Raw genomic sequence first — 22203 nt, forward strand, 5'->3', positions numbered from 1 at the left:
GTCAGGGAGGGTATATTTGGCTCTCTGCCAATAGGATAGGGGCAGTAGGGAACAGGTAAGACCTTCCTTGTACCTCTGGTATTGGATTACAACATCTCACCGTTTTCCCTTTAATTAAGTGAGGGCAAGATATTAAATTTATTTTGATTGGAATTATGATTTTGCCCACCATTTGTAATTGGTGGGAGAATCAGATTGTTCTATGTTTTGCATTTCTATGTGATTGACTGCAGAGGTAGAAGGAATGATACCATTAATAGCTTTGAAAACTAAGTGACATAGGATCCCGAATGCCATTATTACAAGGAAAATAATAACAAAGAATAACAAAATTGTTTTAACTATAGAAGTCCACCACCCTGAGAACCCCCAGCCTTTGAACAGTTCATTGAACCGATTTTCTGATTCTTGCTTCACTTGTCTGATCAAGCTGTTCATGTTTTGGAGGGCAGCGTGGATGTTAGGAGCTTTTGAGGTCAGATTCATGCAGCAAAGTCCTTCAAATTCCTGGCATTCTTGTCCATGCAGTAGCAGAAGAAAATCTATAGCAGCACGATTTTGGAGTGTGGCCTGCCTGGTAATTTCCTCATCTTCTAGGAGGGAACTGATGGCGGTTGATGTTAAGTTTGCCTGTTTAACAACCCAACACTCTAGGTGGCCTAATTCACCTAGAATTTTGGCTGCTGCAACCCACAGAAGAAACACGGACACAGCAATTCTTTTTGATTTGGCCCAATGGAAAATATCAGCATTACAGTTTGGATGCAAATTGTCAGCACTTCTCTTTTGCATTTTTCCAGCCGATTTGTTCTTGTGAGTCCAGTCACTAATTAAGGTTTTGTTGGGTGGTAACAGGGACAAGCGCCCGAAGGTACATGGCCCTCCTAGAAGCCGAGAAGGAATCCCTGCCCATGCCCGGTCTCCACAAATTAAAAACAACCCCTTAGGGAGACTTTTGGGACTTGAATACATTGGAGTGCCCATTGAAATATGGTTTAAAATATTACACCAATGTTTGGCAGTAAATTCCTTATGAAATTGTCGTATGAGTTGGAACTCATTATTGTTAGTAGGTTTTGGGACAATATTAAAATGAATGCAGTATTGTGCTGGGTAGGAACCCAATAACTCCAATTCTTGGGGTTCCTGAGCTGCTTTGGGCAACTTTGACAGACTCCTCTATGGGGTTTTTACACATTGCAGCTTGCTGCCTAGGATTTTTATCATTGGGCTTTTGTATTTCAAAGCTGGCTAAATATTCTCCAGCCTTCAATGGGACTCCTACCAGGCAGGTGGACATAGGATCCTTTGCTGCTTCAGTGGACAGACATATGTTTTCCTGTTGGAGCGTCTGTGCCAGGACCACCCAAATGTTTTGACGTGGTTGATGGACGATCCAGGCTGCTGCCAAACTGTTCAGTGTTAACAAGAAGACAACTTGGAAGGGGTTCTTCACAGGGTTGAGTGGAGGGTAGGTTTTCTCTAAAAGGAAAAACAAACATTTTAAAACACATTAAAAGTCTCTGTCTGCCGGAAGGTCCTTCTTTATGAAGATTTTTCCTCTTCTTTCTGGCGGCATCTTCTTTTTGAAGCAATGGCAACTTGCTTGTCGTGTCCTGCTGGAGCTGGATTTTTTGGAACAAAAGGTTTCACCCACTTTTGGGGAATCCACTGAGGGCCTGAGGGAGTGGATATGCACGCATAACCACGTCCCCATGTAACAAGCTTATAGGGACCTTTGGTTTCCCATGTTTCTGGGTCCCTAATCAAAACTGGTGGATGCTGAGACAATTTGAACTGTTTACTGCTGTTAAAGTGACGTACCACAGGAGGACTCATGTTTTCAAATGAACAATTCAAGAAATTGACAGTGAACAGGGCTTTACAGAGCTATTGCTGTGGAGACATCCACACAATGGAACTGCTCTTTGTAGCCAGGACCTGTTTTCGTGTCTGGTGGGCACGCTCAATCACAGCTTACCTGTGGGGGAATGGGGGATGCCAGTTTTATGTTCCACTCCCCACTGCTGGATAAACTCCAGGAACTCCTTGGATATGTATGCTGGGCCATTATCTGTTTTGATTTCCCTAGGGATCCCCAGCACTGAAAAGGCTTGCATGAGGTGTTGTTTGGCATGCACAGTCTTTTCTCCTGCATGGGCAGAAGCATAAATTGCCCCTGAATATGTGTCAATACTCACATGGACATATTTGAGGCGACCAAAACTGGGAATGTGTGTGATGTCTGTTTGCCAAACTTCACAGCTGCCAAGGCCTTGGGGATTAACTCCCATACCCAGTGATGGCATGGCCTGGAGCTGGCAGCTGGGACAGGTGGCCACAATAGCTCGAGCCTGACTCCATGTTAGCTGGAACTGACGGACCAGACCTGGAGCATTCTGGTGGTATTGCTGGTGGCTCAGCTTTGCCTGTTGGAAGATGTCAGGGAGGCATGATTTCTCAGCTGGGGCTGCAAGGGAGTCTGCCACTCGATTCCCTTCTGCAATTTCTTCTGGCAGCTCGGTATGTGACCTTACGTGCATCACATAGAAAGGATGCTCTCTGTGTGAAACCAAATAGATTAGTTTTGAGAGCAGCCCGAAGAGATGCTTGTTATCAATATCTTTGAGAATTGCCTGCTCAGCTCTAGACACTACCCCAGCAACATAAGCTGAGAGTTACCAAGTTAAATGGTTCTGAAAACTTCTCAAAAGCTCTTACAACTGCAGCCAGCTTGGCTATTTGGGGCGAACCCTCCACAAATTCAACATCAGCTTCCCAATGCTGAGTCTGTGGGTTTCTCCAAGTCATCACCAACTTGTGAGAGGCCCCTGATGCATCTATGAACACTGTGAGAGCTTCGAGTGGTCTCCGACTCCTCTTTTCATGAGGAATGAGGTGGAATTCCTCATTGAACAACTTATGAGCTGGGCCGTGGACTGATATCTGTCCACTGTAGCTGTCCAGAGATATTTGGAGACTAGCATTGCTCTGGAGCAAGTGCTCAAACATCTCTTTGGTCAGCCTTTCAGGAGAGTTTCTTCCTTCCTCAGAAAGTTTGACCGGAAGGTGGATGCATGCAAAGTCACAACCAGCCAGCTCACACAGTCTCATCCTTGCATTCTGAATCAGCTGAGCCATCAGCTCCTGTGGCTGAGTGATGGTTTTGGATCTTTGATGGGAAAGGAAGACCCATTCTATGATTAAGAGTGAATCTTTCTGCCCCTCAATCCACTGGAATATTAGACCATGCAGGTGTGGAAGTTTCCCCAAAACAATGAATTTGAAAGGCAACTCAGGCTGATAGCGGTGAGCCTGCCTCTCTGCCAAGGCTTTCTGTACCTTTACAATTGCAGTTTTTGCCTCTGGGATCAGTTCCCTGGGAAAAACCAACTCCCTCTCCCCCTTTAATAAATTAAAAAGGGGTTGTAAGTCCTCATTTGTGAGGCGTAGCCAGGGCCTTACCCAATTCAAAGACCCACACAGGGAGTGGACATCTGCTAGGGTTTTAGGATTACAATTGACTTCCAATTTCTGTGGGACAATAGTCCGTGCAGTAATTTCCAAGCCCAGATACTTCCAAGGTGGCATCCTTTGAACTTTGTCTTCCTGCAATTGAAATCCAGCAGAGGTTAAAACTTTAACCACTAGGTCAAGTATGTGTTGGAGTATTAAGTTATTGTGAGCACACACTAATACATCGTCTAAATACTGTAAGATTATCGCTTCCCTTCTCTGTGCACGCACCGAGGACAGCAATGAGCCTACATACCACTGGCAGATGGAAGGACTGCACCTCATACCTTGTGGAAGCACTTTCCAGTGGTACCGCTTCATTGGGGCTTCTCGATTCATTGAGGGAACTGAGAATGCAAACCTTGGGGCATCCTCAGGGCGTAGGGGGATTTGGAAAAAACAATCTTTAATGTCTATTACAGCCAATTGCCAATCTCAGGGAAGCATTGTTGGGGAGGGCATCCCAGGTTGAGGAGACCCCATGTCCTGAATTACTTTGTTTATTTCTCTGAGGTCATGTAATAATCTCCACTTGTCTTTCCCTGTTTTTTTTTTATTACAAAGACTGGAGAATTCCAAGGGCTTGTTGTCTCTTCAATGTGGTTTTTTTGCTAATTGCTCCACTACTAGCTGCTCAAGCGCCTTAAGCTTTTCCTTTTTCATTGACCACTGTGCTACCCAGATTGGGGTGTCATTTAGCCATGTTAATTTCTGGTCAGGGCGCTCCACAGTGGCCAGTTCTAAAAATCACAAGGAGTTTTAGGGATAATCATTTTAATACCCCACTGGGAAATGGAGTCTCGACCCCATAAGGGACACTTGTAATCTATAAGAAACGGACGGACACTGGCCAGTTTTCCATCCAGCCCCTCAATTTGCACAATGGTTTTTGATATTTTTGCCAATTTACTTCCTCCTATACCCTGAATTTTTCCAGCCACGGGTTGCAGTTCCCAGTATGAAGGCCATATCCTTTCCGGGATAATCGTCACATCTGCACCTGTATCAAGCACACCTTCCACATGGAGATGATCTGATTTATGTGTAAGGATGCATGCTAAAGAATGTTTTTCCTCACCCACTGTTTCTACCCAGTAGGCCTCACGTGATTTTCCATCTGCTGTGACTTCTTTTGGAATGGGAATGGCCTGGGCTAAAATCTGCCCTTCTCCCAGGTAGAATGGCGGCTGAGAACAGCGTGCTAATACTATGAGGCAGTATATTTTTCCTTTCATAATCATAGGAGCTATTTCAATTTCTAAGGGTGTGTGTGCTGTGTCTCCAACAACAAAATACTCACTCTCCATTTCCATGTGAAATACCGTCACGTCTAATAAGCTGCTTGACAGGTCCACTGCAATAATTGTCCAGTCAGTAGACCTGAAATGAAAACCTTTGGTAGTCTCCAGCCTGACACGGCCACAAGGCTGCTGGACCTGGTTAATAGAACATTTGACATTTAATTTTTTTTGTATACCCACACCTTTCATCCCATCCTCCCCCTTTGTTTTTAAGAGAGAGGCTTTTGCCAAAGTAGTGCTCTCTGTATTTATATCTTTGCGCGATATTATGGTAATAGCGAGCGCGCGCTTTCTACTTAGTTTTTTTGTTTGTTTAAATTCTTTTGTTTCTGGTTAAGAGGGCATTCCCTAGCAAAATATCCTTGCTTTTTACACTGGAAGCAGGTGACATTCTGTAGCTGTTCAGGTGGCACTGGGTGCTTTCTCGCTTGTGGTGCTTCAGCTGCTGCAGACTTGGATGGTGCTGGCCTTGGATTCCTTTCTGGTGCACTGAAAAGTTCTGCTTTGCTGGTGCATGCCTCTATGATTTGTGCTAAAGTTGGTTCTGGATACAGAGGAAGGCTTAGAATAATTCTGCGACGCTTCATTGGCATTTCGCTGTGCCATCTCCTTTATTAATTCTGCCTGGATTGCTGGATCATGCACTTGTCTTTCAACCTATCCACAAACTGCAAAAAATTCTCAAAAGCATATTGTTTAACATTAATATAACTACCAGTTACTTCAAGAGTTGGTATTTGATTAAAAGCTTTTTCAGCTATATTGCAAATTTTATCTAAAACAAATTTAGATAACACTCGAGTTTGTTTTTTCAGGGCAATGGAAATTCCCTTCACCACATAAATGATCTAATGTAATTTTATTATCATCAGAATCTTTGGAATTGTCAGGGCTTTGGTGAAGTTCTGTTAAGAGAACCATTAAAGAACGTTTCCAAATATTAAACCATAAATCATATTCTGAAGGAGTTAGCAGACACCTGAAAAGGTCCTTCAATTCATGGGGAACTAATTAATTTGAAGTAAAAGTTGCTCTCATCATGCCTTTAAAAATTTCACTCTGGCGGCCAAATTCTCTTTGCATTTTGCAATTTTCCTTTTTATCCTGGTAAGACAAAGGTTGATAAACTCTTCTACCATTTTTTCTACCAATATAAACTACAGGAGCGACTGAAGGTACATAGTTTTCCAAGTTCTGAGCTGTAGGGCTAGGTGTGTCTTTATCTATCAGCCTGGGAGACAGTGTAGTTTCTCCCTCCAAAGTGACAGAGTCACTGCTGTTAACTGAACTTTTTTTTCCTCCCCCATTGCCTGCAGCCTCTGGGTTATCACTGTCTGTCTGGCATTTGCTGTCATTAGGAGGATTAGAAGCTGTAACCTGAGCCGGGAAGAAGCGACTAGGCAAACCTGTTGGTGTAGAGTTACACGGGAGCAGAAATGGGTTATGAGAGGGGAAAGGGAAGGGGGCAGGGAAGGAGATTGAGGAGAAGAAAGGGTTAAGAGATGAAGAAGCTGAGGTATGGCTTCTACCATGAGCCACGCGGTCCCCCCCCCCCCCCCCCCCCCGTGAGACAAAGGAAAGTTTCCTGTCGAACTATTATTGCAGTGGTCCTGAGGTAAACTGGGTGAAAGAGACGGGAATATAGAGAATTCTGTAGCAGGCTGTTCAAAATTTTCAGAACTTGGGTGTGGGGGGGGGGGGGGGTGGGGGGGGGGGGGGGGTGAAGCTTAGTATTTTCCTGAGGTATTTCTCGTTTTTCATTATTTTCAGGGACAGGGGAGTTTAGAGGGGAGGGGGGCTAGTTTAAAGAATTTGTTTGTGGCTGTCTTTTGTTCTCGGTTTCTAATAAGCATTTGCGTTCTTGTAAAAATATTGGAAGAAACACAGCAGCATTAGAGTCAGATTTTTTCTACTTTAGATGTTAATAAATTTCCCACATTATCCCAAAATAAAACTGAATTTATATTTTGTAATTCGCAGTCTGGAATTTCAGAAAACAGCCAAAAATCAAAATGCTTTAACCGCTTTTTAGAAACCGTAATCTTTTCAGCATGTAAAATTTATTGAATTTGAGAAAACACACTCTTTTGATGTGCAGTTAACCCTGCGCCCATCGTGGTCTTAAAGAGATCTGCACAATACCTCGTACTTTCACGCACCTCACACAAACACACACGACTCTTTTCTGACCCAAAATTAAAAAAAACAAAAACTCCGGGAGAAAGTGATCGTGGGGGTCCTGTGATCGGGAGGATCCAATCCCAACACATGTCCCGACCCTGGGGGAACCCTGCAGCGTTGCACTGCTTTCGGGGGGCTTCCCAGGCACTGCACAATGCCAGAGCTGTGAGCAGCTACACTCCGAGCGGGTTTATTTTTGTGGTTTCCGCGCAGACTGCGGAGGAGCCGCTCCGCTCCAATCGTGGCTGTCGCTGCTGAGGCGCCGCAGGGTGCTAGCCCGCCCTGCTGCCGCGCTCGCCATCGGCCCGCGTGAGGAACCCCCCCTCCCTGCTCCTAGGGGCAAATTCTGGGGTTCCCGCCTCCCACGAGGGACTTTACCTGTCCTGCAGACCTGGCTGTTGTGTGGTTCGTGGAAGCTGTTTATCTTCGAGCCAACTCACTCTGGCGCTAAAGTAAAGCTACCGGCTCAGTCCTCCCTGCCTGGGGCTGTATAAACACAGCTACCAAGCATGGAGGTAGTCGATCGAACGAACGAACGTAAAAATCCTGAAACTGGGATTCCAGCTACCTGTGGGCTCTTAATTTTAAGCCCCAATACGTTGTTCGCCAACTGCTAAATACTGTAACTTCTTCCTATGTATCCATAAGAAGGAGCTAGGCTTAGCATGGAGATAATCACAAGGTTCAAAAGAGGCTCCTTGCCTTTCTTTATTTCATGGTGGTCCCAGGGCAAAAGAGAGAGAGGATCTCAGGTCTTGGCTTTTTCTAGGAAAGGGTCAGGGAGGGGATAGTTTGGCTCTCTGCTGTCCTGGTTTGAAAGGACATGTGTCTGCCAGTAAGGGCAGAAGTTTCCCTTTGGAATAGAGACTTTGGTTCCACTCCCCCCCCAAGTATTATGATTGTTTGAATCAAGGACTCTGAGGCAGAGATAAGGGGGGTGGGAATAACAGCTCTTTTACTAATATATCTAACTGTACAAGCAGAAAACAATAACAGTTAAAATTGCTAACAGAACGAAATAGATAACTCGGTGTCAGTCCCTTTAGATGCAAGCACGCTGTCTCTGTGCTTAGTCCAGAGCCCGGATTTGCCGAAGGGCAGGCGGGAAACGAAGGCAGGAAGGAGGGGGGAGGGGCAGCAGCGGCCACGCCGGTCCCAGGCGGGAACGGGCTGGAGCGGCGGCTCCTCACTCACCGTGTGTGTCCGGGGGATCAGCTGTTTCCGCAGAGGCAGGAGGCTGGAACGGGGCAGATGCAGGGCAGGTGATCACAGAGGGTCTGGCTCTCCTGTGCTCGGCCACGCAGCTGAAGATCCCAGGCGTCCTCCTCCGAGCTCGCTGGAAACACGAGTGCCCTCCTGGAAGCCTCAGAGGCCCCTCCGGGAGCCGTTCCCACCCACCCCTTTGTCTGGACTCATCAGGGACCCTAGGTGTAGCCCGGCCAGCTCCATTGGCATGATAATGGGAAAAAATTCTTTCAATTGACACAGTAACAGAAAAACACTCAACCCCCAACATCTGCCAATAGGATAGGGGCAGTAGGGAACAGGTAAGACCTTCCTTGTACCTCTGGTATCGGATTACAACATGTATCCTCCAAAATCCCACAGTGCCTAAGAAAGCCTGTGTTTCCTTCTTGCTGGTTGATGGGGCATAACTGCTGTTTTTTTAACCACATCCATTTCAATCTGATGGCGTCCATCTTGCCATTTTACACCTTAGAACTGAATTTCCTGGGCAGATCCTTTGACCTTACTTTGTTTTATAGCAAAACCTGCCTTCAGGAAGATCTAGATTATCTTCTCACCTTTCTCAAAATCTTCCTTTGCTGTGTTCCTGTACACAATTATGTCATCAGTGTACCTTAAATGTTCTGGTCTCATGGATAGGAATCATTGAGTGTTGGTTGGTATGGTATTGCTGACATTGAACCATTGCAGTGGTGATCTGTACCTTTTTGTTCTTCAGCTCTTAGCAGTCTCACAGCAGAAGGGTTCTCTGAGAGGCCAGGCAAGGTATTCAGCTGTCTAGTTCCTTCTGTGTCCAGAACACCTATCCCAAAAGCCTAAGGATGTTGTTTTGGGTCTTTGAAATACCCTCTCATAAGGTAATCTATGCCAAGGATTCATGGGGCCTCTGGGCCAGTCACAATGTGGTGTTTTTACCATTTGTTCCCAGTCAGGCTCACTTCAGCTTCCAATACAGTCAACTGTTGGGATCTCTCTGTCACTGCAGAAATGGAGACAGATTCTGCCCTTACATATCTGTCCTGGTTTGGGACAAAATTAGGGGAAAAACTCTCCCAAAGGAGCCCCCAGAAAACAAACCCCCCAGAACACCTCCCCCTCCCCCTACCGGGTTCGGGAAAGAACTTCCTCAGAGGGAAAAGTGGAAAAAACTTATTTATTTTATGAAACACACAAAAAGAAACACTCCTCAACACCAAGGAAAAATCAGCCACGGATGGCAAAGGAATTTGTCACCCGTCTGAGTAGGTGTAACTCTCAGAGCGGCTCTGATGTCGGGGAGGGCAGGAACGCGTATGTCTTTTCATGACTGAGTCCGGGATCTTCTTGGTGTTTTCAGATCGGGTGATGTTTCCTAACTAATAAGGAAAGAAAAATGCAAAAAGCAGCAAAAAAGCCAAGCGAAAGCAGGCAGTAAAAGGAGGGAGGGGGAAGCAGCCGAGAGAGCAGCAGCAGCTACAAGTGGCAAAGCAGCGAAAGCAAGGAGGGGGGGGGAACCAGTAGGGAGGAGCACAGCAGCCCCCAGCCAGCGGCGGCGGCTGATGGGAGAGGGCTCTGGCGAGCCACTAGCCAAAACAAACCTTCTACACGATTTGGGGATAACATCAACCCAGGACAATGTCTCAATGGCAGCAGGGTATATTGGGCACTGGTGTCAATTAAGGACTTATACTCTTGTAGGTCTGATGTGCCAGGCTGTAGAACCCACACAGTCCAGAAGATCGGTTGTAGAAACAACCCTGACACAAGCAAAAGAGTTGGGTTAGGGATAACGAAAACAGGAGATCTCCCGGGAGATGACTGGCAAATAGATTTTGCTGAGATGCTACGTAAAGAGGGATACAGCTATGTATTGGTAATGGTTGACACCTTCAGTGAATGGCCTGAGGCTTAGCCCTGTCGTACCAACACAGCAAAGGAGGTGGTGAAAGTTTTGTTCAATCATATAATTCCAAGTTTTGGGGTTCCTTTGGGGATGTCATCAGATAGGGGTCCACATTTTGTTGCAACAGTTTTTGTGGAATTTAGCAGGATTCTGGGAACTACTTGGGACCTGCACACACCATACAGGCCCCAAGCACATGGCAAAGTTAAATGTATGAATGAAACCCTTAAAACCTAAATTAGCAAGATCTGTCAAGAAATATCCGTGACATGGGTTCAGGCCTTGGCTATAGCCTTACTGATAATCCACATACAACCAAGGCAGAGACACAACATAAATCCCTATGAAATATTATATAGCAGGCCATATCAGGTTCCACATATCTCGGAAGATATTCATATGAAGAATAGAAATGATTTACAGAAGTACTTAGTGGCTTTCAGTTCCACTTTGCAGAAGCTCCAGAGATTCATTGTGTTATCCAGGTCGATAGGACTGCTTGTCCATTCCAGCCTGGAGGCTGGGTCTATGTTGAATGGTGGGACCCCTTGCAAGCTAAGTGGAAGGGGCCATTACAAGTTTTGATGGCTACCTTTACTGCGGTCAAAGTTGCTGGCAAGTGACCATGGACCCACTACTCCAGAGTTAAGAACACTTCTGCTCCTGAAACCATCGGGACAACATAGACTGGTATAAATCAGGATGATGTGGTTTAAACTGTTTTTTTCATGTCTGTTATCTGCACAATTGGTAACCATGACTCAAGGTTGGCCCTACAATTTGCATGGGACCTTCGTCCAAAATGTATCCAAAGCTCTTAATAAGAACAGTTGTTGGATTTGTACTCTGTTGCCACCGATAGATGGGAGTATAAACTGGCCACTGATTGGCATTTTAATGAAAGTGAAATGTGGGAACAAATCAGTAAGACCCTTCTGCCTCCTATACCCCTGAGCAGCCTAATAGATCATGGGAATGATGCAGTTCCCTGCGCAATTGTAAATGTCACAAGAAAGTCCATTCTTCCTTCATATTGCCATAAGACCAAATTCATGGAAAGAATAAGCCTGTGAGAAAGATGGAACTGACATCATGGAGACTTGTTCTACCACACGGGACAGGGTGTTATTGGATATGTGACAATAAGGTCTGGAAAAACCTGCCCATAGATAAAGATTAGGCCTATGTCCTTGGGAGTGTAATTTCAAACATAACAATATTTGATCATATTGAAAATCCAAATGGGAGGATGAAAAGATCTATTAATCCCCTCGCTGAACATCTCACACTTTTCCATAGCATAATCAGAGCTCTCATTCTGTCTTTCAGAAGAGTCCAGCTGGAGAGGGCAGTTGTAAACATCTCGGCCATTATCAAGCATATTAAACAGCATACTGCAGATGCAATTTTGGCCTTACAGGAAGAAGTCCATGGTCTGTCTTGTATGGTTTTGCAGAACAGAATGGCTCTCAATTTCCCTCTGGCTGCACAAGAAGATGTATGTGTGATCATTAACACCACTTGTTCTTATGTGTTCCAGAGTGAAAGAATTAGGAAGGATTTGGCTGAAATTTGGAAGCCGACTCAAATTTTATACAGAGTAGCTTTCAGAAATAACACCTTGAACTCTGACTATATCTTCGACACCCTCACCTCATGGTTACCAAATTGGGCCAGGATAAAAAAAGTGTTCATAGTAGCTGTAATTATAGTTGGCATCTGTATGATAGCCAGTGTGACAGCCTGTTGTGTAAACTGGTGTTGTGGTTAAATATGGAGTAGAGACTAGTCTTGTTAGCCTCTAAAAAAAGGGGGAAATTATGCAGAACTGAATTTTTGCCTTTCTTCTTTTATATATTCTGTGTATTCTTTGCACATATATTTGTAGCTTTATTATTATATTTGTAGCTTAGCTTCAGTATTTTTCCTTACCTTACCCAATAGGCAGAAAGACAAAACACATTCCAAAAGCTTCTAAGGTGAGGGTCTGAGGCTCTTATCTTGGTTTTTCCTAGCAACCAAGGTTGAGACCAGCTCTTCTAGACATATTTTTATAAACAAAGTTTAGTTCTCATCTGAGGGAGGAGGATTTATAATTGGTGATTCTTGTCAGATATGCTAATTTGAAAAACCTCTAAAAATTGTATATACATTATGCAGTGAGTGCATCTTCAGTGTTTTCCACCTGACGAATTGTTCACTTAAGGATCATTATAAAGGTTTATCACCTTTTTTATCACCCTAACTGTGACTCACTCATGATTTTAAGACCAGCAAAAAAGGCATCAATGTACATGCAATCCAGGTTTAGTCTCACTGCTATATCATTAAAACAAAAATATTTTGAGAATAAGACATGAAGTACTCTGAGAGAAGCTGTCTTGGATGTGAATTGCACCTTAGTATCTAAAATCCAAGTCTCCCATATATGCCTTTCTGTCTTTCCTTGTTGAAAAGTTGTACAGTTTTCTCTAATAGGAGAAACTGATGTGTAAATGAAGTAAGTGTTGAAACACCAAAAAGCTAAACAAAGGTAATTTAATTTGGGTAAGAAAAATCTCTGCTGGCTTCTGTTCTGGCAGAATCAACAGAATATAAAGGAATCTGAAAATGAACCTATGAGTACAAGTCAGTTTCTTGGGCAGTCTCATAACACAGAAGTAATATAATATCTTTCAGGATTTCACTCAGTTCACCAAAAGAATGAAGATTTAATAGTAGCCTATGATATGGAAGAATCATGCTCAGTTTCCTTCACAACTGAACAGCAATCTTGGATTTTGAAAAAGTTTTCATTTAAAGGAGTGTTGAAAAGCAGTATAACATTTTGCAATGATAGCAGAGGTGTTCAGTTGCATATCTCAAATATAGGACTCTGAAAAGAAGATAAGGTATTTGCAACATATTTTGACTAGGCTTCCTTATGCTTCAAAATTAATTCAAATCTGCAGTTTTAGAAATATTTGATCAGTTTTTGCTAAAATAGCCCTCAGGCCTCTTTTTCATGAAATGTGTTTCCTGGGCTTTTCCTATCTCCACAAAACAAGAACAGCACTGTGGGAGCTAAGACAGAGAATACTGTGGATTTAATTAGCATATGCAGTTTGATAACCGAGATGCCTTGGCAGGAGCAAACAGAGATTTGAAGATTACAAGATGATTGGATCAAGACTGGGGATAGGAAAGGTTGAATTAAGTAGAAATGTAAAGTTTGTGTGATGTTTAACCCAATGAATGTGGTAAAAAATTACTAGCCTTCCTACAAATGGTATATAAGCATATGTAGCTCACAGTAAATTTGGATTCTGATCATGAGCCAGTAGTCCCCGTCTCTCACTTAATCATTGATACAGTGCATATCTAGACATGCTTGTTAGAGACTCAGGACAATCATCTGTTGACCCATGAGAGTTTTTAACATGGTGTGAACTGCACTCTGCAGCACCACTGCGGATATAAAGAGATTTCAATCAGTCATGAAAACAAGTCAAATAAACTTTGATCAGTTCTGAAAGAAGAATAATCCATTGTGCTTTGTCAAAAGCAGGTGGCAACCATCAAGATCACATTTCATTGTAAAGCCTTTGTCTTTAAATAGGCTTCAGTTTTGCAATCTATATAGTCCAAAATATCTATAATACTGCATTATTTGTAAGAGGCAAAAAAGGCCCAATACCCACACAAATTCTATTACAGAATGGAGCATCCTTCTCGTTCCTTATTGGTTGTAGCAGAAAATTATTCTAAGACAAAGTAATGAAGCAAACATGTAATGTGAATTCAATACTTGGAAGGCATAGAAGTTACAGAAGCTACAGAATGTTAGTACTACCAGGCCAGGACAACTCACCTGTTAGCAAGGCTTGGTAAAGACTCATATATTTACATGACAAGTTGTACAAAGATTTAGGTCTTTTCCTCATTAATCTTCCAGTGACACAAGTCTCACTGTCAGAATTCATGGGTACATTGGCATCTCTGATAGTTGCTTGCTGCTTGCTAATTCTGTTTTCAGCCTAAGATACTAAAAAAAAAAAAAAGTGAAGGTGTTCAGATCATGTAGTCAAATACAACATCATATAACATACCTAAGATGATAAAGATCTTGATAAAGCAGAACACTTCTCTTCAACTTGCAGCCATTCTGTATGGCATGCTTCACTGAGGGTTTGTCTTGGTTTGAAAGACAGGTGTCTGCTAAGGAAGGCAGGAGCCTCTCTTGAAATGGAAAATATAAACCCCCTTCCTCCAAGTTATCATAATTTTGAAATTAAGGAGCTCCCAGGCAAAGATATGGGAATAGGAATAACAGTTCTTTACTAGGAAAATTAAAATAGAAATACAGTAATATAAAAAAGAAACAAAGCACCAAAACATTGACAGAGTCAGAATGCAACCTAACACCCCATCAGTCAGAGTGTTGGTAGCAGTCTGATTAAATGGTGGCTACAGTCCTCCTAGAGTGACAGGTATGTTTCAGTTGAAGAAGGGGTCCTGTAGAAGGGTGCAGTTTTCCGCCAAAGTACAGTGATGATGTGGAAAGGTCTGTTTTTCCTCTGGAATCCAGTGGTTAAAAAGGCTGCTCTGATGTTCCAAATCTCAGATTTTATCTAGGTAGGAAATGCTTGGCTCCTCCTCCTGGGTGGAGCATCTCCCAATGGGATGATGCAATTTATCAGTCATGCAGTGGGACTCAATGGCCCATTAACAGAAGATATCTCCCTGGAGGAAGGATGGGTTGTGGAAAAAATAAAGAACACCGCCCCACCTGGTTGTAACAGATGGCCCATTAGCAGAAGATACCCCTCCCCCCCCTCCCCCCCCAGAAAAAGATCACTGCCCTGACTGGTTTCAAAAGATGGTGATAGAATACATGCTTTTGGTTACATCCTGCTTTGCAAGCCAAGACAGGGCTGGAAAACTTACACACATCTTACAGAGCAAAGACGCCAAAAATGCAGAAATCTTGTTTGTTAGTTGGTGAGCAACAACTCCATGCTGGGTGGAAAGACTTGCACAGTTCAGAATACAAAAAATGCTTTATAAAATCCAAAGAGCAGCAAGAACTGTCCTTGCATATATCTGCAGCACATCTCAACTTTCATGGTCACCCAAATAATCCACTGAGTGGAAACATGCTCCCACACACACTTCCATCCCACCAGGGCAATATGTCAAGGCTTACGGTTTATTATATAGACCACACATCTTTAATTGCAGGCAGCATTTCGTCCCCCTGACACAACAAGTCTTCTTCCATGAGCGAAGGAGCTGTTATAATTGTGAACACTACTGTTCCTCAGCAGCTTTTTGAGGAACAAAACATTTATTTCTTGGTCATATTGCTTATCCCCATAAAGCACCAAAGTTGCCAGCTGGACTTTTAAGATCTATAAACTATCCATACATAATTTAACTCCAGCAACAGACACCATAAAGGAGGCATAATCAACTTTCAAAAAACTAATTTTAATCAAAACAAAAAAAATTTGTTGTCAGTAACAAGTTTATAAAACAGTGATTTAGTTACATAAATAAATTGATATCATTGTATCAAATCTTAAATTCAACTTCATGAGCATGTTTACATGGGTAATGAAATACAACCTTTTTACCAATTATAATAAATAAAATGGAGAGCATGAAATAGTTTTTCTAAGCAAAAATACCTACAAACATACCTCTAGCATGTTCTCTAATGAAGGGAACAAGAGACACTGGACAACTTTTGCACCAAAACAAAAACTGTTTCAAAAAGCACACGAGGATACAGAACCATCAGCTAAAGAAGACACGATACTGTAATCAAAGTTGGTATTTAATAATATAATGAACATTTTGGTAGTTAGATCTCCAGTTTGGTTAATTTAAAGCATTAAGACAAGGCAAGATAGAAGGCTGATTTTGTTTGAGTAATTCTAGAGAAAATAAAATATATTAGAAAAATTAATGGTAAAGTAGAACAGTCACCCACACAACTTTCTGTCCTGCACAAAGTCAAAATATCTATGCAGAATATATATATTATATATATATATTTGTGCACAAAGGTTAGCTTATTATTAGCTCACTGCAAAGGCATAATGTATCACGTCAACCATTTTGCATTTTGTGTCAAAAATGATGTATTTTTAAGTTTCCTAGGCTATGAGGCACAAACCCCAATTCTGGTGTACTGTATTCTTAATGCTAAGGCTTGCTGCTGTGAATGTGTGTTTTTTGTTGTCCCTCTTTACTACAGTGCCTGTTACAAGCATGTGTTTATGTGTGTATACATATATACATGCATATATATATATATATATATATATATATATATATATAAAACTTCCCCAGTAGGTATCAGTCCAACCATGCAATCCAAAAGATGGCTCTGAATAGTTCACCACCTGAGCCAATCCTGAAGCAAGGCGCACTTTAGTTCTTCAGATAGTTTTTCTTTAAAACCAAGCTACTGCAGATTCAAGTATTTTGCATTACATAAATTTGATTTTTTTATAAATTAATGTTAGATTTTTTTCAATATTCAGACATATACTATAATATATATACAGTACAATAGATGCTCTCACACTTAAAAAAATTTATTTTGATAAATCCCTGAGAGTGTATGTTGACACTTGCTAAGTTTCCACATGCACAAGCATTGTGTGCCATGCTTCTGGATGAACAGCACTGCAAAGCCATATGGTCAGCCTTTTAACTACTAGTATTTCATTTGTTGATTTGCTTAAATATGTTGAAATATAATTATGAGTTACAAAGGAATAAAGCTGAATCCATTTGAGGTACTTATCACAGGATGGAGGTGCTTAGTTTGCTTTTTTAAAGCCATTACAATATGTTTTGTTTTTGAGGCTGTGAACATACACAGAAAGAACAGGAGATTGATGTGGGCTTTTGCCACTTGACAACATATACTCAGTGTAAATCAAACTTTTTTTTAACCTCTCTCTCACACAAAACAGAAAAAAGGAAAAAAATTAAACACGTAAACTTTCACAACATGACAGTTTAGTTTTCCAACTCAGTATAACTATACACATATAATACCGGTGTGGCTTTGTTTCTTTAAGTTCAAAAGGGTATAAAGGCAGGCTCAAGTAAAAACAAACCACCTCCTCCCTTCACTCATTTTCATCAACCAAACCTCTCACGAACCAACATCATCAGTTTCTTTTTGCCTTTGTAGATTTGTTTTAGGTTATCAATAAACCGCGTAAACTGTATGTGTCCATCATGAGCCATTAAGAAGGTCTCTCGTGCCTTGCTGAGGAACTCTATAAACTCACTATAGTGTCGTGGGCTGATGTGAGTGAGACGTGAATGAGTTGTACTAATGTAAGCTCCGATCGTGGCATCCAAGAGTTGTCTTAAAGGGGCTTTGTCCAGTGACATGAGCTTACCAGAATTCCTCCTTCCATGGAGTCCCACCATGCCAGGAGTGGTCAAAGTGCACCTGCGCAAAATATCTGACAGTACTGTTGCACACTTGACACTTTTGACCACCAAAGGTATTACAGCTGCTAGCTCATTTTTCCCAAGAGAGTGGCTGAGTGCACATGCCCAGAGAACATCGTTAATGGCAGGGTGTGTGTCCTGATTGTAACTCAGGTTGAGATGTGTCATGGCCAAAGTGGCCAGCTTATAGGCCCGCATAGGGTAACCACGATGTTCCATGTATCGTGCTATAGTAAAAAGCTGTGAGTAGCTCATGCTGGTTGTAGCAGCATCTAGAATGATTTGGTAAGCGGTCTCAAAAGCTATGTGATCCTTTTCACACAGAGTCAGTGCAGAGAGGGCACAGTTTTGAGGATCCTTCATGGCACACTGTAGAGCAAGTGTTCTAGCACTGATGGCCAGCTTCTCCTGCTGCTGACAGTCCATATGCAGACGGACAATGGTGCTATTGGACATCACTGTGGTAGCAACAATACTAGTGGCTTCTGTTGGAGTGAAAAGTGTAAACCAGTTTTGCATTATACTATCCAGTGCATAAACACCTGGGAAGAGAAAGAAAGGATTATGCACAATTGATAAAACCTAGCAGATATAGATGTTCAGCAAAAGATTATATTCAAAGAGGTTGCCAGTACACTGAAAGAGACCAGCTTCAGCAAGAAAAGCTAAACCAGATAACATGTCTGCAAAATGACATTAAAACAAAGGCTAACTGTGTACACTCACTAGCAATCACTGAAATGCAGATAACAAAAAAGTCTGCAATATAAGTTTTTATATCCCAGTGAGACAATTGAGCTGTTTTACTTGTTATCTAAGACAAGTTAGATAACAAGTTCTGGCTCATTTGGTCTTATCATATCACTCAAAAGCAGCCCTCACACCAAACACTTAAAAGGCAGTTTTTACTTCTTTTCTTAATGTGTGTCTCAGGGTACAGCGCATGCAGAAAAGAATATGAAAGCATTCCAAATGTCTCATTTAACAGAACACCATGGCATTTAATACTAAGCACAACTTTAAAAGAAATAAAATAAAAAATCCTAACCTCTACCCTCTCCCAAAAGACTTTTCAGATACATCTCGAATTGATATGCACTTGAACATAAAGATTTTTATTATGGAAATACTGTGAGGAATATCGTAGAAAGGCTTGGGTTGCATTAGTGTTTGGTTTGCTTTCCAGTGCAGACAAGAGTCCTGCACACTGTCATAGCTGCATAACAAAGAAGCATTACACTCTGAGTTTGGATTTACAAAGGGGCTTTAAAAAATGAAACCAAGAAAACAAACAACAATGAGAACCATTTCATGTGCTCGTCTGCCACAAAGTGGGAGGCAACCTCAGCATTGCATTCACCTGTTTTCTGGTTCATCTTCCCCACCACTGACAAGACGGTGCTCTCACCAGTCTTTTGGAGCCTCATCCTTCAGAGCAAGCACAGTTGTAGCATAGTGTAACATCCCATAACCACTACCCTTTTCTCTGCTGCAGCCTCAAACCCAAACCCAACATGGAGGGAAGAAGGGGAAATCTGGGTTATGGACATCCCTACCTTGAAGGGGAAAGAAGTTATGCTGCATTAATCAAGTCTCACTTGTCCTGTGCCTATTTTATTACATGCTCAAAAAACCCACTCATCACTGACATGATTATTGTCTTCTAAAAAAGGGGTTTTAAACAGGAACAGAAGGTGGGAGATATTAGCAGATCCTGAGTGTTGACAAACAAGATAAAGCCCTCTAAGATTAGCTGACAAAAAGGCAGGAGCCCTTGAGAAGCATCTCAGAACATACCTATTTCTGTTGCACATGTTACCAACCACCTCACCATTTCCCGTCGACGCCAATTCAATGTTGACAGTGTCATCCGCATCACCTATTAAAACAACACAAAGTACAGATTCATCCTATTGTAAAACCAAGACAATATACCAACATCAGGGATTTAAGTTACTCAAATACACTGAGGTTCAAAATGGCAGCCTCTTGCCTTCTCTACTCTGTTACCTCTTTTGAGCTGATATGTCAAAAGACTTGACAAATACTACTCAGCTATCTTAGAAGAGCATACAGAGAGTAGTTCCAATTTCAGGTCCTTCTAGGACAGAGGAGAAACTTTTATTTGGGGAGAAGAAAAAAGCAAACAAAACCCCTACCACCCCACAAAATTCCCTCCCATCCCCAACCAACAACAAAGCCCAAATATTCAAATTAAATTATCCTGTGTCATCTCCCTCTATGTATATAAATCTTTAAAGTAGAAACATGTCAACTCCTGTTGGGCAATCTAACCAATGAGATTTTTCCCCCCATCTTCATTTTTCGGTCATTAACTTCAACAATACAGACAGGAGTCAAAGTGTACTGTGATTTGACTGGCTGCTTATGTTGCAAAGATACATATATACACACTTCCAGATATATCCCAGTATTCTGGGGCACAAGTTATATTCTCCTCTATACTTCCAGTTGAAGGCAGCAACACTAGAAGAGACAGAAAGGTCCAGTCTATTATTATGTGGCTGCGCAGCTGGAGTCACCACCATAATTTGTCAAGTTTTTGACAATGGAATGGCCTGTGCAGCACTGGGCATGCTGGTATTAGACAGAACTCACCTTTCTCAGTGAAGGAGGAGAGTCTTTGCTTGGGAACTAGTGGGGCTCATTGGCAGGGCTTTAAACTAGATGTGAGGGGGAAGGGGAACTACATCAGGCTTGTACCTGCGAAGTTGTGGGATGAAAGGCCAAGGTTAGAGGGATGGAGTGCAAGTGAGGGTCCTCTGGCAGTGACACTGAAATGTGCTGGCCACACTGGAGCACACTTGCAGTCTTATGGAGATGAGCCAGGGACTCCTGAAGTAACAGAAGCCAACAGAGAAACACCAGGGAAATATCTCAAAGGAATTAAGGGATGTTCTTCAAGAAAGGATACATGGCCAACAGTCCAGATGAGGTGCCTTTACACCAATGCATGCAGCATGGGCAACAAACAGGAGTTGGAAGCCACTGTGCTGCTAGAAAGTTATGACTTTGTTGCCATTACTGAAACTTGGTGGGATGAATCCCATGACTGGAGTGTGACTATCAATGGCTACTGGCTGTTCATAAGAGACAGGGGAGGAAGTAGAGGCAGACAGGTTGCCCTCTGCATCAAGAGGTGTATTGTAAAGTGTGGGAACAGTGCCAGACACCTAACCAAGATTAGATCAAGAGAATATTAACCCTAAAGGCTCTGCTAATTTGTGGGTTTGCTGAGCATGCTGTGAAAAAATTACTTTGGTGGAAGACCACCATGAGTATGTAACTTAATGTGATTGAAAACAATCCCATGCATGGAATTCTTGAGACATGTTTTGTGTGTTACAAAATTAGCGGAGGCCCTGAGGACCAATCAGAAGGCATTTGTCTATCTGTAACAAAATTAAAATAAAAGGGAGCTTGCATAGAAAAGAGACAGACAAGAAGAGAAAAATGACACCTAGAGCAGAGCTCAAAGCTGTAACACTGCATTAATGTGTGTTCTCATTGCTGCCATCTTGATATTGACATTTTGATTTTTTATATTTAGATTATTTCTTACATTTAGATTTTTCTTTGCATTTGATGCCATCAACAACAGTGGAGAGCTGTCTCTGAAGAACAGCCATGAGCAGGTTGAAAGCCTGTGGGTAAGAACCAGAGATGAAGGCAACAAAGGGAACCTTGTGGTTGGTGTCTACTACAGGCCACCTGAACAAGGGGAGCCTATTGACAAAGCCTTCTTGCTCCAGCTACAGGAGACATTGCACTTGCAAGCTCTCATCCTGCTGAGGGACTTCAACCACCCCAACATCTGCTGGGAAAGTAGCATGGCAAGCTGTGGCCAATCCAGGAGACTTCTGAAATGCATGGACAACAACTTCTTGAGCCAGGTAATAGATAGCCCCACCAGAGAGGATGTGTTACTGGATCTGTTGGTCACCAATGTGAGTTAATCAGAGATGTCAAGATTGGAGGCAGCCTGGGCTAAAGTGATCATGCACTGGTGGAGTTTGCAGTCCTAAGGGATATGGGTCAGGTAAAGAGTAAAGTTAGGCCCCCAAACTTTAGGAAAGCAAACTTCCAGCTCTGAAGAGAGATAGTGGGATCCCCTGGAAGACTGTACTCAGGGACAAAGAAATGGAACAGAACTGGCAGATCTTTAAGGAAGTCTTCCATAAAGCACAAGAGCTAACAATCCACAGGATCAAGAAATCAGGCAAAGAAGACAGGAGACTGTTATGCCTGAGTAGGGACCTGCTGGTCAAAGTAAAGGGAAAGAAGCAAATGCACAGGCAGTGGAAACTAGGACAGGTTTCCTGGGAAGAGTATAGGGATGAAGTTCAGTTGTGGTTGTGTAGGGATGGGGTGAGGAAGGCAAAGGTAAAACTGGAACTGAACCTGGCAAGGGATGCAAAGAATAACAGGAAGGGCTTCTACAGGTCTGTGAACCAGAAAAGGAAGGTCAAAGAAGGTATACTCCCCTCGATAAACAGTGCTGGAAAACTGGTAACAACAGATGAGGAGGAGGTTGAGGTACTCAAAAACCTTTTTGGCTCAGTATTCAATACCTCTCAAGTGGATGGATAGCAG

General features: G+C 42.5%; 1 protein-coding gene and 1 long non-coding RNA gene across 2 annotated transcripts in view; one reads left to right on the forward strand and one right to left on the reverse strand.

Annotated features, from left to right (window-relative positions):
- The window catches only part of LOC306814083, a 432110-nt gene that overhangs the window by 229857 nt on the left and 180050 nt on the right, over window positions 1-22203 (forward strand). The gene's annotated exons all lie outside the window — the stretch shown is intronic.
- The window catches only part of LOC306814074 (zinc finger SWIM domain-containing protein 6-like), a 254808-nt gene continuing 249116 nt past the window's right edge, over window positions 16512-22203 (reverse strand). Inside the window, exons 13-14 of the mRNA XM_079329787.1 lie at window positions 19387-19468; window positions 16512-18131 (exon numbers count right to left, since the gene is read on the reverse strand). Of these exons, the coding sequence (XP_079185913.1) occupies window positions 17269-18131; window positions 19387-19468 (945 nt within the window). The 3' untranslated portion in view covers window positions 16512-17268. The remainder of the gene's footprint in view (window positions 18132-19386; window positions 19469-22203) is intronic.

This window comes from Erithacus rubecula (genome assembly GCF_903797595.1).
Source record: "Erithacus rubecula genome assembly, contig: SUPER_W_unloc_1, whole genome shotgun sequence".
Taxonomy (NCBI): Eukaryota; Metazoa; Chordata; class Aves; order Passeriformes; family Muscicapidae; genus Erithacus; species Erithacus rubecula.